Raw genomic sequence first — 18,442 nt, 5'->3', positions numbered from 1 at the left:
TATAGACTCTCAATCTGGCGGATATGCCTGCCGCTGCCGCTGCTGCTGCAGCCATTAGTGGAGCCATTAGACGGCTGTTGCCATGTGTGTGGCATTATCTGTGGCGCAGGGGGCAAGAGTCAGTCTTTTATTCGATCGGAGAGCCATAGAATTGAATCGAAAATACTCAACCAATCGGCGGGACAATCCGTCAAAGCGATTATGTGATTTAATTTAGATTCCTTTTTGAGCCACGTTGACAGTTTTTCCTTGAGGCTGGGAAATGTTTTCCTCCCTCTCCCTCCGCCCTACCCTGTTGCTGTTGTTGTTGTTGCTGTCAGCCAGCAGCCCTGCTGTTGACATCTCTGGCTGCCTGGGCTCTTGTGTTGTCGATCGCTTTGCAGCGATAAAGTTGTCAAAGCTGCAATTTTTTTTGGCCAAAAGCGCAATGGAGGAAAATTTCTGCCATACGCCCGGGCTTTTTGGCTTTTCCAATGGTTCGCCTGCCCCTGCCGCTGCACCACCTCCCTGCCTTTATGGCTGGTTATGGGCTGCCTCCCCTCTCTTGCTGCTGAATGTCTAATGTCGTGACTCGATTAATGAAATGTTGCAGCCGCCACATGGTTAGAAGAGAGAGAAAGAGAGAGGGGCAAGAGGGGAGTTAGAAAGAGAGAGGGCGGTCGGGCGGGTGAAGTTTGTGGCAAAATGCAGACAGAATTATAAAAAGTTATAATAAAAGCACATTGACAGTCCGCCTAATGGCCGTTTGTCTACGTGGTTTTTTTTTTTGGGCGCCTTCTTGGTGTCACGTTAATGGATCGACTAATTAGATTTATGTATGTGGCCAAACGAGTAGCTGTTGTTGCACATGTGGCACACACATTAAGTGGCAGCCACCATACGAATGAAGATGGTAATGAGAGACTATCGCCAATCAGGCATTCACTGAGGAATTCAAGAAGATTCCCTGAGGCATTCTCTGGACGAGTGTTTTATTCGAATGCAAGTTCCAAGGCACCTGAATCCTCCATTTAGTGCCCAGACACTTGGATGTTCCTTGGGATAATCTTCCATTGGGAGAGAAGATCGTGCATGGTCCCCGGGAATCATCTAATATTATTTGAATAATTAAAACGAGTGCCAAAGTATTTCGCTATAATTAAATCCCACAAATCAGGGGCTGTTCTGGGTTGTTCTTTAATGCCAACGCATCGCAGATTTAACTTCTACGTAAAAGGAAGATCAAAGACATTTTTAGACATTCCTCAGACGATTCTACGCTGCAAATTGTGACCCAAAATACCTCAATCGATCCCTGCCATAACTCCCTCCCAATAGCTTTCCCAAATTGTTGACAACTTTGAGCTCTGCAGCTCGGCAAAGATCTTCACAGATTACCTTAATAATATAGCCATAAAGTCGAAGGGGAGTGGGGGAATTAAATTTTCTCCACTATCCAAACATCTTAATAATAAAACAATCAACGCACAATCCGATGCCAAGATCAAGTATCTGCCAAAAGACAACAACAGCAAGGCAAGTCCCATCCTCCATTGCCTCCTTCATCGATCGAAGATGTTGTGGCATTTCCTGGCATTATAAGCGAATAAGCGTTAAATTGAGAGGTCAACCTGTGTCTGTGTGCCTGCCGCATCCACAGACAGTCTGTCTGTGTGTGTGCGTGTTTCCTGTCTAGAGAGGGAGGTCTGTGAGCCTGTGCCTGCGCCTGTGCCACAAAGTAATTGATGTGCCACGCTTGACCTGTGGGAGGCAACATATTGCAGATAATCTGCCTGCAAAAAGCCAGACAATTGCCTCAATGAATTTTTTACGATTATACGAGAGCCACCACCACTCGGCTAGCATCATCATCATCATCGTCAGCAGAGCACCACTTTGAATACCTTTTTTATTTAGCATTTTCAACGTATCCGTAAAATGTGGCCCATTGTTTTACGTTGCCATGCCAATGCTCTCCTTCATATCTTTCAGCGTTTAAATATTTATTACAACTTTTTATTAAACGCTTTTCACACACAGCCCAAACGGCAACAAATGATAGAAAGAAAATCAACAAAAATTCCACGCAACGCAAATTAGTTAAAATCAAACAACAAAAATACACAAAAATTCATTTTGGATTTCTAAGGGGGGGAAAAAAACAGATACAAACGTGGGCGTTTCTTTGAGATTTATGTTTGAAAAAGTGATTCAAAACAACACACAAAAAGTGATGAGGAATATAGACTCCCAAATATCATTCATACAAGAGAGACAAGAACTACGTTTAAACATGATCTTGGCATACAAATTCCCTTTGGTCTTTCATTCATGAATGATCTAACGAGCATCTCATAAATATTTGATATGGAAAAAATTCAAATAAACATTGGATACGCATCATTCGAACACTCATCACCAAAGCAGATTCAAAGAGTGGCCGAGTGGCAGCAGATTGGTAGATCAGTGGACTGCTAGAAGAGTGCCTGAAGAGTGGCTTTATGGCCTGAGAGCCGCACATCAAAATCTCGAGCTATGCCCCACTGACAGTCTTCAGTCATGGGCTTGAAATGTTGTTCCAGCGAGCGCCTCCAGCATATTTGTTGTTTGCCTTTTGTTTCTGCTGGTTATAACATTTATATTTCAGAGTTTTGTTAATTAATTAGTCGGGGTTAATGGGCTGCCATTAATAAAAACGCTTATTTATGGCGCTAAAAATATAAAAAAGGCCCCACCAGCACAACAAAACTTTCTCCACCCAAGCCAGCCGCCCCACTTGTATAACTGAAAACTGAATCGTATCGAATCGAATCGAATGGAGTGGAAACGAATGTAATCGAATGTAGGCCTACAATATGAATTATGCTCGGCAGGTAGTGCAGACTGCCTTTTGACACCCAGAAAAAGTCTTAATTAGCGCACAAAAACGAAACGAAACGCCTTAGTGGATGACGTTGAATGCCGTTTTGGCCAACAAACCCAATGAGCCTCCCTCATTGGCCTGGCCGGGCATTCACTTTGCGCCATTTATGGCTATCGCGCGGGGCAACAGCAGCGGCAGCAGCAGCGCAAAAAGACTTGATAATGATGAAGGCTGAAATAGAAATGAAATGCTCCCGTAATGATATGAATGCAGTGGGAAGGAAGGAGTAGAAACCTCCTCCATACTTCCTTGTGGATTTTCACATGATAACTCTAGCTGCAGGCCCAAAAACCGATTGCAATTGTCTTGCCAACAACCTGTCCAAGCGTTTGCCTGAAAATGGAACCCGCACTGGGTACAGTGGTGCAGTGGTGCAGCGGTACAGAAGATCTCTGGATAGCGATATCCCCCGATATCCGCTCACAGCGACTCCCCAGAATGGCACAAATTTTCATTTTCATTGTCCGCTGAGTAGATTTCTGGTTTTAATAATTTTAATTAGCGATCGCTTATCATTGATTATGTCAGGCAGCAGCAGCAGAAAGAGCCTCAGCCGAAGAGCAATACAACCCACACACACTCACAGACGATCGTTCCATGTTGCGTGCAACAGTCAGGCTGCATGCCCCCACCAAATGGGATCTCTCACAAAAGCATTTTCACACCAGGAATGGCCCGAACGACAGCTTTTGGCATCAGTTATGGCTTCAACTTCAGCTCCATCTGTCAGACATTTCAAGCGGCATGTCGTGGGCAGCCGCTGGGGCTACTGTTTGTGCCGCTGCTGCGTCTGTCTTGACTCTTTCCCTCTGCCAGCCAACAAGCCAACAGGCCAACAGCTTTGTTTGACCATAATGGAGTGTGACTAATTAATAAATTAATTTCGTTGTTGTCTCATTTGTAATTTCAATTTGTCTAATAGGATTTCATGTTTTGACCATTTTTGGCTGGGAGTCGTCGCTGGCATACACTCTCCCTCCCATTCTCTCACCCTCTCTCTCTCTGGATTTTTAAAGCGTGTTTTATGCTCTTGGCTTTAAGACTGTGTTTAAGACCCTCGCGATAAAGCCATTTGTACAATGCGACTAATTAAGCGTGAAGTAGGGGCTTAAAAGAGTTTTGGATTTTGAATGTTTGCTGTGTGGGCGCTGAATAAAGTCTTCAACTATTAAGTATTTACGTTTTACAAGTTGGGGACATCTAAGCGATCGTGTGAACAGTTTTCCTATTTAAATAAAACCCTAAAATAATACGAAAATTATAAAAGCGATAGGCTATGGCTTTTGAGTGATTGAAATGGCATTTCCTATAGAAAAAATTTCCCGAAAAATTCCCAAATAATTGTTATAATTATTTATCGCTCTTGAAGCAGGCCAAATTTTGTCACACTTTGGCTGTCGCCTGAAGGCAATTTATAGGGAGAACAAACGAGGACAGCAAACAGACAACAAACATCGACAGGCAGGCCACCGACAGCAGCCACTGGCAGAGAGACTTTCGAAAAACAGTAAAACAGAAAACCAGAAGACAGAACCAGAAGACAATTCAAACCCAATCCCAGCGACAGCCTGTATACAGTTCCTACGAGAGTCGTATGTCAAGAGTTGGACGAGGAAAACAGACGGCGACAGGCTCTCGGGGATATATCATATCTGGCAATTTAAACGTTTAATCACTCGTAGACGTTTGGGCGAGATAAGTCCAGAAACAAAGTCCCAGAAACCAGAATATTGTAAGACGTAAAAAGAAATAACTTCGGTGCGCCGAATTCTGTTTACTTTAACTTCAAGGGCCGTATGGGGAGGAAATATAGAAATGGCATAAGAAGCTGTAAAAACACACAACAATATTCTCTTTTTTCGCTTACCTTATTCCCCAGCGAACTTGTACCGTTCATTTTTCATCCAGCAGAACATTTGCCTAGTGCCATTTACAATAAGAGCACAAGTTTGGGATGGATAATTATAAGGTGAGGCATCACAGGGCGCACTCCCACGACACACGCATCTTCTGTTGAAGTGGTGTACACACAGCAAACGAGAGAGCGTAACATCTTCGGGCAATCGTATAGCGTCACCTCACATTGTCGTGACTTTGAAATAAAGAAATGGCATAAGAAGCTGTAAAAACACACAACACTATTCTCTTCTTTCGCTTACCTTATGCCCTTGCGAATTTGTACCGTTTATTTGTCTTCCAGCAGAACATTTGCCTAGTGCCATTTCCAACAAGAGCACAATTTTGGGATGAATAATTATAAGGTGGAAGCATCACAGGGCGCACTCCCACGACACACGCATCTTCTGTTGAAGTGGCACACAGCAAAAGAGAGAGCGTAACATCTTAGGGAATTTGGATAGCATCACCTCACATTGACGTGACTTTGAAATATAGAAATGGCATAAGAAGCTGTGAAAAACACACAATAATATTCTCTTCTTTCGCTTACCTTATGCCCTTGCGAACTTGTACCGTTCATTTTTCATCCAGCAGAACATTTGCCTAGTGCCATTTACAATAAGAGCACAAGTTTGTGATGGATAATTATAAGGTGAGGCATCACAGGGCGCACTCCCACGACACACGCATCTTCTGTTGAAGTGGTGTGCACACAGCAAACGAGAGAGCGTAACATCTTTGGGCAATCGTATAGCATCACCTCACATTGACGTGACTTTGAAATATAGAAATGGCATAAGAAGCTGTAAAAACACACAATAATATTCTCTTCTTTCGCTTACCTTATGCCCTTGCGAACTTGTACCGTTCATTTTTCATCCAGCAGAACATTTGCCTAGTGCCATTTACAATAAGAGCACAAGTTTGGGATGGATAATTATAAGGTGAGGCATCACAGGGCGCACTCCCACGACAAACGCATCTTCTGTTGAAGTGGTGTGCACACAGCAAACGAGAGAGCGTAACATCTTCGGACAATCGTATAGCGTCACCTCACATTGTCGTGACTTTGAAATAAGGAAATGGCATAAGAAGCTGTAAAAACACACAACACTATTCTCTTCTTTCGCTTACCTTATGCCCTTGCGAATTTGTACCGTTTATTTGTCTTCCAGCAGAACATTTGCCTAGTGCCATTTCCAACAAGAGCACAATTTTGGGATGAATAATTATAAGGTGGAAGCATCACAGGGCGCACTCCCACGACACACGCATCTTTTGCTGAAGGAGTTGTGCACAAAGCAACCAGGAGAGCGTAACATCTTCGGGCAATTGGAAAGCATCACCTCACATTGTCGAGACTTTGAGAACGAGAGCATTGCTTGCTCCTCTCCTCCTCTGCTCCGCTCTTTGGGCTTGGAGAGCGCGTTTTGCTACTGCTTTTGCGTTCTATCACTCACACACTCTCACACCGCAAATATGATAAACGAACACATCTGAGACATCTACAGATAGAACGGAACCATGTGCCGCTAAATTTTAGCTGCGCTTTGCACAAGAAAAAAATTGAATATGCTCATTATTGATATATTTGATTTAACACACACTTTCATTGATCTGTTGGCACACACACTTTTGCATATTCGGCACATGGTCCGCACCCGCACTAGCAGCTTTTACACTTTTCACTATAAAACACTTTTACGCCTGGCTGTTGGGATACTTTTTATTGTTTTATCACTACACTGCACTACACCACACTTCACTACACACACACATTTTTGGCAATTTCAGACATAACGGATCCATGTGCCGGTGGATTTCAGCTGCGCTTGCACAAGAAAAAAATTGAATATGCTCTTTATTAATACATATATGTATTAATTATCTCACACATTTGCATTGATCTGTTGGCACACACACTTTTGCATATTCGGCACATGGTCCGCACCCGCACTAGCAGCTTTTTTACTTTTCACTATAAATTTATAATTTTTTAATTTTTTAATCACATCACTGCACATCAGTACACTGCACATCCTTACACTGCACATCACTACACTCACTTCACTGCACAATTTTCACTTTTTTCGCACTTTTACTAAAATTAACCTCTGCTGCGCTGACTGATGTGTGACTGACATTGAAAATTGACCGCTGCTGGTACAGATGCGTAGGGCAGCGAAATGATCTCCCATTTCTCGCTCTCCTTCTCCTCCTCTTTGCTTCATAATTGCTCGCTCTTGCTGTAAATTGGCGCGTTCGTTTCTGCACGTAGTCGTTTCTCTCTCCAAATGCAACGAAGGTTTTTGGCGTTCTTCTTTGCGCTCTCCAAATATAACGAAGGTTTCTGCTCGTTTTCGTCTCTCTCGACACTTGCAAAGAAGTTTTGGCTGCTGTAGCCGTCCCCCCTCTTCTATTGAAAACGGTGATGTACGGTTTCTGCTTGTCTTCGTCTCCCTATCTTACTAGAACAAAGTGAGAGTGTGCCTTCTGCTTTGCACTCTCCTAATGAAAAGAACGCTATTGTAGGCGACTTGCTGGTACAGTGGCGGTATGAGGTATTGTGCGTAGTGCAATCAATTGGAGAATGTATGTAACTAAGGAGGAAGTAAAAAAAGTAAAGTAAACTTTAGAATGCGTAGAAAATTAGATTTTATGCAAAATTAGGTTTAAAATATCCCTTAAATTACCCAATTCATGAACTTCTCAATCTCTCTGCATTGCAAAAACCGCTTAAAAATCTCAATACCCTGCCGCAAAGAGTATATGACAAAAAAAAAAAAAAAAAAACACAATAAAAAGTAATTACAGGCAAACGACGCGACGTAGGCAAAACAGAGCCAAGAATCAGGCCAGGCCAAGAGCAACAGCAACAACGACGCGAACAACTACAGCAACAACAACAACAAATGCTGTGACAAATCTGCAATTTTTATTACCGTTGTTGTGTCTTTTGTATGGGTTCCTGTTGCCTGTCACTCCATGCCGCAAAATGATCGAAGAGTCGCATATGAAAATGCGAAGCAATTGAGATTGATGGGGAGCCCGGGAGAGAGACCCCAAGAGAAACCGACTCCGGGGGCCTTGGGCTCTGGAATCAGGGCTGACATGGGCATGGAAGGCGGCTCAGGGGGGGCGTGGCCTGCCAGTCAGTCAACACTGCTGCAGCAGCGGCAGCAGCAGCCGCGGCAGGGCCATTTTGCATTTGGCGCGACTTTTACATGAAAATTACAAACTACTGGCGAACGACGAACGACGAACCGTCAGTCGGAACAGTCGAAAACATTCAACGGGACGGAGATTATTTTTCTTGCGTAGGTTGTGGCACGTTGCTGGGAGTGAGGGGGGAGGCATGGCAGGCACATGCCAAAGGCAGGCACCACAAAAATTGTGTCGCCAATTGCTGGTGGCATATGCATGTATGCGCTCAAAGGGGGAATGACGCATGCAACGTCGACGCCAGCGGCAACGGCGAGTGCCAAAGCTCATGGAATTCATGATCAATGACTAGAGACACAGCAACAAAATGGAGCAGCACATAAGGCGGGAGAGGCAGAGATAGAGGGAGTAAGGGAGACAGAGACATGCGATACACAAATTAATGAACACTTTGGCTGACATTTTAAGGACAAGTTCGTCGTCGATTTGCGGCTGTGGTTTCTGTGGATTGTTGTTGCTAGGGGGGGGCATAGTTGCAAGCGGGGTGCAGTGGCATGTGGCAGGGTTGATGGCTTATGCAATTGGACACTGAGTGATTGGAGGCAACCAATGCTAATGCTGCTCCGAATGGACACCCCCCAAAAACGGATCACTGGAAGCCGCTTAAAGGATTTTGTTTTTAGCGATAAAATATACATGCATGGCGGCTACTGTATCTCGCAGATAAAGATACTTGAACCACAACTTGTGGCAAATACTTTCAGCCGTATCTTAAGCCTACTTTAAAGACATTCTCCCCATGGGAATTATGTCTACTCCAAATAGCACGCGTATCGCTCTAAGCCATCCTTGAGTTCAGATTTGATTGCTCCCACTCACAAGTGGCACAAGGACAGCAGAGGCAAAGAGCACTCTTAATGGCTGCCACACGGCTGCTAATTAACTGGCTAACCAGGCACCCAACTCTGCCCCCAAAACTCTGGTTCGCACTCTGCCCCCGGACTTGTTGCAACTCTAGTCCAAAGTCTGGCCCTCGGGCTGCTCCAACTCTGGCCCCAAACTCGGGTCTGGCATGGCGAGCAATGTTTTGCCAATTCAAGGCTCAAAAGTCAGGCTCTACTTTTGCGGAGGTGGCCGCAAAGGTCTGCCACAAAGGGAGGCAGCAACAGGCACTAGAGTCAGGAGTCAGTGGCCATGGCTGGAGGACCGTGGCCGTGTGGCACGTATGTAATTCAATCAATTGAACGACAGGCAACAGTCGTAACAGCTGCAGCAACAGTCAGTGAGGGGGGGGCCAGAGGCACGGCGAGAGGCGGCACCCACTACAAGGGTCACCCTAATCAATGGGTCTTTTGCGATGTTGCAGCAACATGTTGCCGCATGTGGCATGTTGTCAATTGCATTGCTTTTCGAAATTGGTTGCACATTTTCCGTGCTCCAACCTGCTGCTGCCTCCAACTGCTGCTGCGGCTAACTGCCACAAGCCAGCGAGTGGGTGTTTTTGGCTGTTGATGCTGCCTGTTATTGCGTGTCTGCCACTGCAACAACAACTAAAGCTACAACAGCCACAAAACTACAAAGTAAAAGAAAAAGAAAAAGAAAAGGAAATAAAAGTGGATTTTTGGGGGGAAACGAAGACTTTGCTTGATACACTTAGAGATTGATGCCATTAAGGATGGATTTTATGTGAGGGAGAAAAGGAATAGCTCTACGATCTTAGAGGATTCGTTTGCTGTTTGTAAGATAAGAATGTTGCTGTAGAAGTTTTAAGGAAGAAGAGCCTTAAAATCCAATGATTTTTTGGGTTTCTTTTGGAAAACTTCGACTTGAACGTTGTGCAAGTAAAACCCTGTGAAATAATTTCTTTTTGCAAAGAATTTTAGCCCCCGAAAGTGTGGCAATGTGTGGTACATTTTCCAAGTAATTAATACCAAGAAAGCAGCAAGGAAACCCTCCGCCAAAGACAGTTTTATGGCAGAAAGAGAGTTCCGGCTCTTTGAACCCATCATCTGAGGATCGACTTTATTCTGAATCTCCATTGGCAATCGAGACCTCATCCGGCTGTTAATTTGACAAGCGCTTTAACTCACGATTCCAATTGCTTGCGCCGTTTAGCCATTTCGAAAGATTTCGGACATTTTGGACTTCTCTCTTTTTGTGGGCCATAAATCATGGCCCCGAAAGACAAACGAAAGTAAAATATAATTACAAATTAAAAGCATGCCACAGAAACACAATCGCTGCTGCTGCTGCTGCTGCTGCTGTGGCTGCCACAAAAAGCTGTGCGACATTGCGAGCCGATTTAATGGGAAATTATATAAAAGAGAGGAAAAAATTGCTTGCAAGAAAAAAAAAAACAAATCAAAAAAGGAAAATGTGGCAGGCTGGCAGTGTGATTGGGGGAGAGAGATGAAAGAAAATTAAAGTCACGGTTTCTAGCGTGTAAAGTGTGCGGCAGGCAGGCAGTGGTGTTTTGTTGCTGTTGTTGCATGCAACGACACTTGCAGCAGCAGAAACAGTCGAAACAGTAGAATGTAAATGTCTTTTTGGTCAGGTTTTGTTGGTGCCACAAAATCCAAATTGCTTGGCAGCCATCGACAAGCAACAATAAAAGCAACGGGCTGCAGCCAATGTGCAACCTGTGCAACCAATGCTGTTCCTTGCCTGCCTCATCAATTGATTAAATTTGCAACAGCAGCAGCAGCAGCAGCAGCAGCAAGCACCAGCAGATCGTCGTCTTTCGTTGCCTTTCACTTAACAGTGCACGATTTTTATTTATTTAGATTTAGATTTAATTTCAGACTAAACCATCTCCGCTGCCGCAGCAGCCTCTCCCTCAAAGCGCAGCCTGTCCCCCCCTTTACCACCTCAAATGAGTTGTGTCAAAAGCAGATCCAACCCAAACGCACTCTGGGCAAACGCAATTGAAATGTTGGCGTCTATCCAACAATAAGCTGCGCTTTTTGTTTGTATTTTTGGCCATTTTTGGCTGTGGCAGGATAAGATCTGCTGGCTGTTTGGGCCACCAACAAAGTCATCGCCATTGTTGCCAAGTTGCAACCCCAAAAACGAAACGAAACGGCAGTCAGGTGTTGCTTTTATTGTTTTACAATCACCAGCAAAAGGCAGCGGCACACAGGGAGGACCAGGAGGAGCCGGGAGCAGCAGCAACAGCAGCAGAGCTCCTCTTCTCATCGATGATTGTGTGGCGGCCCAAAAACTGTGTATTGGCCACAACTTTCACAACACAAATCTCTGCCAGAGAGTAGTCGGTCGGTCGCGCCATAAAAGCCGCAGAAAACACAATTCAAATAAAATGAAAATAGAATCAAATAAAGTTTTTCACTGCCGAACAAAAGGCAATAGTGAAAAATCTATATACAATAAAGGCAGTAAAGTGCAGGGGGTAGAAGAGGTGGAAAAGTGCAAGCAAAAGAGGCAGAAAAGAGCAGCGAAAAAGTGCTGTGAAAAGAGCACGGAAAAGAGGTTGAAAAAAATGCAAAGAAGACAACAAAAAAACTGTTAGACTGTAAACTGCAAAGCTGCAACATCGTCCGGATGGGTCATAAAGAAAGCAAAGCCCAGGGAGAGGCAACAACAAACACTTTGGTGGCAGAGTCGCGCCAACCTGTGGCCAAAATGCAAATTTGCCTCCTCTATGTGTCTCTGACCCGCAAAACAATGGACGTGCCAGCACTGGAGACAGCCTGGAGTTCAAGCCGGTGCTGGTCCGTCCGCTGAAGTGTTAACCGATTGTTCGGATTGATAGCAGCCAAGGATTGATAGCGCTGGACAAACAGCTGCAGGACAATCGATGGCTTGGCAGGATAGGAATGGATGCCAAATGGCTGTCTTCATTACCCTTTGAGCTTTCTGGCTGGCAAATAAACTTTGGCTTGCCTCAAATGTGGATCTAATCGCAAGAGCAACTCCTTGCCTGATTCTGCTTTGATTTGCTGTTTGACAAATGCATCTATTAATCATCCTCCAGTGGCCAGGAAGGTTTACTCTTCAGCAACCGCTACCTTAATCCTCCATAAACTTCTCCTCAAGTGGCCAACGTTTTTCCCACACACATGAACATGAAGCCGGATAATTGGTGGCCCAATCTTTTGGCCCATTTCAAGAAGAACCGTGGCTGAGCGTACCCACCATCCTGCTGCAACGTGCCGCAGATTCTGCCTCCACCTCTGAGGAAACATCATCATCTCTCCGCTAACTGGCCATCAAATAAATCAAGAGAGTCACAACCAAACGCACATGCAAACATGTCCACAGTTGGAGGCTCTCTTCTTCGGGCTACAACTTCTCCGCGTTTTTGGCCATTTGGCGGTTATCAGAGTGGCGCGTTTTAATGGGTTCGAGTACGTTTTATGGCCAACAGCAGAAGAGAGAACACTCGAGAAGCAGCAGCAGCAGCAGCAGCAGCAGCAGAAGGGAACACAGAAGGGAACTCGAACGGAGAACGCACCAAAGTGGAATGCACACAAAAATGTTAGAATCTTGCCGCGGCGATAAAAAGAAACTTTCGCGAAAAAAAACACTCGACAAAAGATCTACAGAGAAGAGGCACAGAGCCAGTCCGCTCCCCTCCTCCTTCATAATCAACGTGCGATGGCGATGGCGTTGGTCTTATGATGATTGTGATTGGTGTCGCCTCCTCACCTGCGGGCCGCCAGTCGAGAGGAGAGTGTGTGTGGTGTGTGGAGTGTGGAGTGGCTCTCTTCTGTTGTCTGGCACGTACGCAGGCAGCGGCCACCTCGACCCCAAAAACCAGATGCAAAAGATACACAGATACAAACGGGAGAGAGGGACAGCGGCTGGGGGCAGCGACAGAGGCACTTGCTCTGGTACGTGGCATGTGAAATATGATGGAAAAATGCCAAGGAATTCATGAATGAATGGATTCTCGCTAAAACGGAATATGAATGAATGCCAGAAGCGGGGGGAGTGGAGGGGACTCTGTTAAGCCTTTGCGGAATTTCCACGACAAATGGGGAAAATTCACGCTGCCAAAAGTAGACAAGAATTTCATGGCTTGCTTAGCTCGAACTTTGAAGGCATACTTTTGGGCATCTAGGCATCTGGGAGTTACAATTCATTAATATAAAGTTCATATTAATATTCATTGATATTCCGTAATTCCATAATGTCAGAGCACTCGAATAATTCCGATTTTTCGGTCCTGCTGCAAGCCAGCAATGGCAGCATCCATGCTGTGAGCCGCGAAGTGGCCGAAACCATGGAAACCATCAAAATATTCTGCCATGAGGATGAGCAACATCACGAGCCAATTCCAATTCCAATTTCTGTAATATTTATACAATATTGCCTCAGATAATATTCCCCAACACGAAAAGGTCTAATATCTGCAAGATGTCTGGCAAAACTTACCTCTCGAAAGTAAAGCATCAAAGACCTTTTATCAGCAATCATTTTACAATATTTCCACAGCTGGACAGCTTCCCTCGCAGCTTAGCCCTGAAATACATGCAGATTATTGTAAACAAAGAACTTCAACTGATGTGAATAAATATCAAATCTACATCATTTTGTTAGTAATTAAATCTTTATTAAATCTCAATTTGTCGGTGATTATTATTCAATATTTTTCTTCATGGTTTTCTTTTGTTTTCTGTTGTTTTTGTTCGAGTTTTCCTTTCATTTCATTTGTGTTCTCTCCGGTATCTTTTCTCTCTCTGTTTTTTAGCCGCCAACAAATCTCTCCCTTAAGCTTATTCCGCTACTGTTTTAAAACTTTTTTAGTTTTTTTACCTTTGCATTTTTTTTCAAATTTTCTCACAACTATTTTCTTGTTTGGTTTTTCCTTTCTGCACTTGACTTTTACTCATTCCATTTCACTGGTATGTTTCTTAGTTATTTCTAAAGAGTTTTTCTTTTTCTTTTTGTTTTTCTTTTTGTTTTCTTTTTGGGTTTTGTATCTCATTGCAACGGCAACTGCAAAAATTGGCAAAGATGTGTCGAAAAATAGGGAATCAGATAGAATCAGGGAGTAGATATAACCAAAATGGCAGAAACTAATGGGAGTGGGGGGCTGGTGGGGGATTAGGGACCTGGAGAACCTAAAAATTCGTTTCTAGATAGCTGGCCCGGGTGTAGGGGTGTACGAGGGTGTTCGAAACCGTCGCGACGCCTCTTTCTCTCTAGTTCTCTGGTGCTTCTGGTGTCTTCTCTGCTGGCTCTATAAATCGCTCCATAGAAAAAGTGTAAACTAATTACTATCCCATATTTTGATAGAGTTCTTTATAGTATCATCTCGGCTTCAGCATCATCATCATCATCATCATCATCGCTTATCATCATCGTCATATAAATAGGTGTATACATATACAATACATATATATACTCGGTATTCTTCTGCCTGTCGTCTCTCTCTTGTATTTTTGTATAGTCATTAAATATGTATAATTTATTTATATATATATATATAATGTATATATGCAATATATATTGCTTAACTTGTTTTGGTTTTTTGACAATGCAACGCTTTGAAGCAGGAGGCAGACATAGAGATAGAGAGTGAGAGAAAGATAGTTGCAATTTTCTCTGCTCCCATTTTTTTTTCAGAGAGAAGAAACCCAATTGGTGTTCCAAGCCCTAGCCAAAAAAACTATGATATATCCGTAGTATCTCCCCAGATATCCGCCTAAACATCTCACATGAAACACAAGTCTTCAAGTCGCTTTTTCTCGAGAAATATGAAACGTTTTTTTGCAAAAGGAAGCGCCACTTTATCGATTAGAACTAATTTTCCATTGGTTTTTTTGCCCATTAATTTTCTTGCTTTCTTTTTTTTGTTTCTTTAAATTTATATGCTGTATCTGTATCAGTAGCTGTAGCTGTGTGTTGTGTCTGTGTATCTTACTATATGTCCAAACGGATTTCTTTAGGTTTTTACGCTTTACTTTTAGGTTTTTACTTTTACGTTTTCATTAAGTTTAAATATTCACGAGCACGCGCGAGCATTTCATTTTGCATTTGCCTCAAAAATGTACAATTTTCTCATCTTCATCTTCCTTTGGTTATCATATATATAGATTTTTTGGTTATGTTTACTATTCGGTTTGGAATGGTTTTTTCTGTGAGTAAAAGTTTTCAGTTTCCACTCCTCTTGTTTTTTGGGGGGTTTTACAAAATAAATATTCATCAATTCCAGCCCATCATCAGAGGGAGGGGAGGATTTATTTGTTCCATCTTTTGTTCCGCATTCTATCGTATTTTCCTGTCTCTCTCTTTTAAAATTGTTTACGTGACTGTTAGCTTAAATTGTAAATTGTTTTTTATGTTTTATTCTTTACTGGTTCCTCTTGTCTCTCTCTAAAAAACTTCAATTCTGGGTCCAAACTTTTATTCAGTTAATATTTTCCTGATATTCGAATTTTTCCTGTTTTATTTTTTTATTTTTTCTTTTTTAGTTTTGAGCATTTACTGGCTTTTCTTTTCGTATGCCTCCTTGTATGCATATTATTCTTTTTCTCTTTTGTTTCTTTTTGGCGATATGTATGTACATGTTTGTTGAAGAACAGAAGGAAGGAAAACTCAAGAGGCTGTAAAGGAAAAAAAACAGGCAATAAAAGGAATCGGGCAAACAAACAAAATTATCCTACAAAATATACTTAAGTGTCTTTTCGAAAAACTTGCATTTATTTCTTCCGCATCGTATCGTATCGTATCGTTATGTGGTAGTCTTCTTCTATATTTTAATGTGTTGTTGTCTGTCCGTCCTGATGAGCGCCTAGTACTCAGAGACTATAAGAGCTAGAGCCACCAAATTTTGCATCCAGACTTCTGTATGCTCACACTGTTACAAGTGTATTTCAAAAATGAGCCCACGCCCCTTCCGCCTCCGCAAAAGGGCGAAAACCTCCCAAATCTACAATTTTGAAGATAGCAGAAAACTAAAAACGCCATTCCGTAGGGAATGACCATATCTATCAGATCACCAAATTGGGATACGATTGGACCATTATTATAGCCACAATGAAGAAATTAATTTGCAGTAGCCAAACCCACCCCGTCCCGCAGCATTCACACTCTGCTTCGCGCTGTTTATGGCCTGGCCCCTGACACGTCACTGCCTCTGCCTCTGCCGCTGCCTCTGCCGCTTCCTCTGCCGCTGACTCTGCCGCGACTCTGCAGTGTGTGTCTATAGGGGAGGGTGGCGAGCTAAAGGAGCGTGTTGGCGTGAGTAGTGTTGTTGATGTAGATGACAGATGAAGAAAAATCTCGTTTTGTTTAAGTTTAAGCTTTTTACAATAATTAATAATCATAGTTTTGTTGTTTAAAAATTAATGGTTTTAGAATTTTAGAGCTCTCATTTCTGGGTTATCTTTAATCTTCTTATTTTTTGTTTTTTCTTGTTTTGTGTGTGGCTTAAATCAAAGTTTTGTTTAAAAATGTATGGAAAGCAACAGTAATTGTAAATTAAGGCCTAAACTTTAGTGAATTTTATCTCTCTCTCTCAGCCATCGTATCATTTTTTGGGACTCTAACTTTTACATTTAATATCTTTTTGTGTGTGTTTTTCTTTCTCTTTTATATAATATAATACATAATGTGCCTTCAGCGCGATGGTTGGGCACTGACAAAAGCGACTTAACATTTTTCTACACAACGAATCGACGTATCGGTATTTTGATTAACGTTTTTTCTTGACAAATTGGCTTGAATATCGAATGAAGGTGTTTATTTACAATTAATATAATTAACAAATAGAGAAATAGGTGGAACAAAAACATAAAGAACTTAGAATTAGAAAACGGAGAGCGGAACTCTCTCGCCGCTCTCTCACAAAACCTAAATTATGTTCTTGAATGTGGACTTTTCTTTCACTCTGCTTTATCGTTTCCCTTTCCTCTCTTTTTTTTTTGTTTATTTTATTTGAATTTTCTATGTGGGAAGAAAACTGTTTTCTGCTCTCTGTGTCTCTCTTAATTTGTTGCCTTTAAATATTTGCTGACAATTTGATGTTGCATAAAATACAATTGTTGCTTCTTCTTGGGTTGCTTCTGTTGCAATTTGCTGGAAAGTTGCTGCCATTGCAATCGTCATGGCCTATGGAATCTGCGGACGAGTAGGAGAAAAGTTTTGATTAGTTTTTGAATGTGCAACACGCGGCAGCAAGTTTATGGGGTCGCAAAGTTGCTCTCCAGCTCTGCTTTTGCTCTCCTGATTTGCAGCCAGCAGACCTCATTGGGCCTGGTCATGGGCCCAGCCATTGCCTGCACACACACGAATATCGCAAAAAGCCATTACACACTCTTCCACACAGAAATTGCAATGGAAATGGAAATAGAAATGGCACAACCACCAAATCCTTTGTGGCTACATATCCTCCCTTGTAAGAGTGTGTGTGTGGCATGGACTCGTAGTCGGATTCGGTCTCGGACTCGAACTCACTCCCACTGCTGCATGCACGTGACACTTCACTGGCCATTGGCAATTTTTTGCTTGCTTGCCTCGCTTCGATTTTGCCCCCACAAGGACATCCGCTACATAATTCAGTGGCCTGTCAGTGAACGCGAGTCCGGAGACCGGACCCCACACACTGGTGAGATTGCTTTGGACGCAGGAGAGCAATTTGCAAAGAGCCGAAAAGCAGTTAAAGGCGGACCAGCTCTGCTCTGTGTGTACTCGTACCTCGTCAAATGCCGACTGCCCTCGTGGACGGCCATTTCGGAGGACTTGAACTCGTTCAGCTCCTTGCGTATGGCGGCCTTGTCCTTTGGCGTCAGTCTTGTCCATGGCTTATCCGCACGGCGATCATAGTCGTGGGCCTGCGTCACCTCGATGTAGTCATTGAACCGAATGATCTTCTTCTCCTTGAGCTCCTCCACGGTGGGCCGAAAACTGAGCTTCCGCAGCAGATACGACTTCTTCTCCTCCTTTTGTTTCTTCTCCTCGGCGGGTGATTGAGCTACAGAAAACATAATCAAATCAATTATAGAATGGGTTCTGGGGCTGCAAATCTCATTTCGTACTCACTTTTCAAGATATTACGCTCGACCAGCTCTTCGGCGGTGGGCCGCATCGAGAGCCGTCGTATGAGACGCGCTCCGATCGCCTCCTTGGACTCTTTGATCTCGTTGTCGGTGACCTGGTGCAGGATGTTGCGATTGATCAGATCCTGCTTATCCGGTCGCAGTTGCAGCTTCAAGGACAGCGACTCCTTGCGTGCCAGCTTGGCCAAACGGACATTATCATTGTCGTCATCACGATACACGATATGACCATCGCTCTCGTCGCTGTCGCTGCTGCTCTCCCGTATCACATGTGAGGGCCGAGTGTTCTCCTTGTTCTCCACGGTGCACGGCAACTGGATGTTGAACATTTGCTGCCTGCTGCGGGAAAAAGCATCCAAGGGAAAAGCACATTAGCTTTGTGGCTGTATTATAGTATATTCTGCGATGGTCTAGACTCTAGAGGTAACGCCATTAGCTCTACACACGACACCGAAAA

The 18,442-nt window shown here is 43.4% G+C and overlaps 1 protein-coding gene and 1 long non-coding RNA gene across 9 annotated transcripts in view; both read right to left on the bottom strand.

The window, feature by feature from the left end:
* Positions 1-13,372, bottom strand: part of LOC117894203 — a 106,546-nt gene extending 93,174 nt beyond the window's left edge. For 6 of the 8 annotated variants that reach the window (XR_004648852.1, XR_004648857.1, XR_004648851.1 and 3 more), the window contains exons 1-5: positions 13,358-13,372; positions 5,936-7,401; positions 5,644-5,868; positions 5,352-5,576; positions 4,770-4,994 (exon numbers count right to left, since the gene is read on the bottom strand). This is a non-coding gene — a long non-coding RNA (uncharacterized LOC117894203). Of the gene's footprint in view, positions 1-4,769; positions 4,995-5,061; positions 5,167-5,351; positions 5,577-5,643; positions 5,869-5,935; positions 7,402-13,357 lie in introns of those variants that run through there. The other 2 variants (XR_004648853.1, XR_004648855.1) reach the window with 2 other exon arrangements.
* Positions 13,373-16,210: 2,838 nt separating this feature from the next.
* The window catches only part of LOC117894184 (phosphatase and actin regulator 4), a 98,319-nt gene continuing 96,087 nt past the window's right edge, over positions 16,211-18,442 (bottom strand). Inside the window, 3 exon segments of the mRNA XM_034801097.1 lie at positions 16,211-17,047; positions 17,624-17,900; positions 17,969-18,324. Coding sequence (XP_034656988.1) covers positions 17,032-17,047; positions 17,624-17,900; positions 17,969-18,324 — 649 coding nt within the window. The 3' untranslated portion in view covers positions 16,211-17,031.

Source organism: Drosophila subobscura, chromosome J (genome assembly GCF_008121235.1).
Source record: "Drosophila subobscura isolate 14011-0131.10 chromosome J, UCBerk_Dsub_1.0, whole genome shotgun sequence".
NCBI classification, from domain to species: domain Eukaryota; kingdom Metazoa; phylum Arthropoda; class Insecta; order Diptera; family Drosophilidae; genus Drosophila; species Drosophila subobscura.
This window is presented reverse-complemented; position numbering and strand designations above follow the sequence as displayed.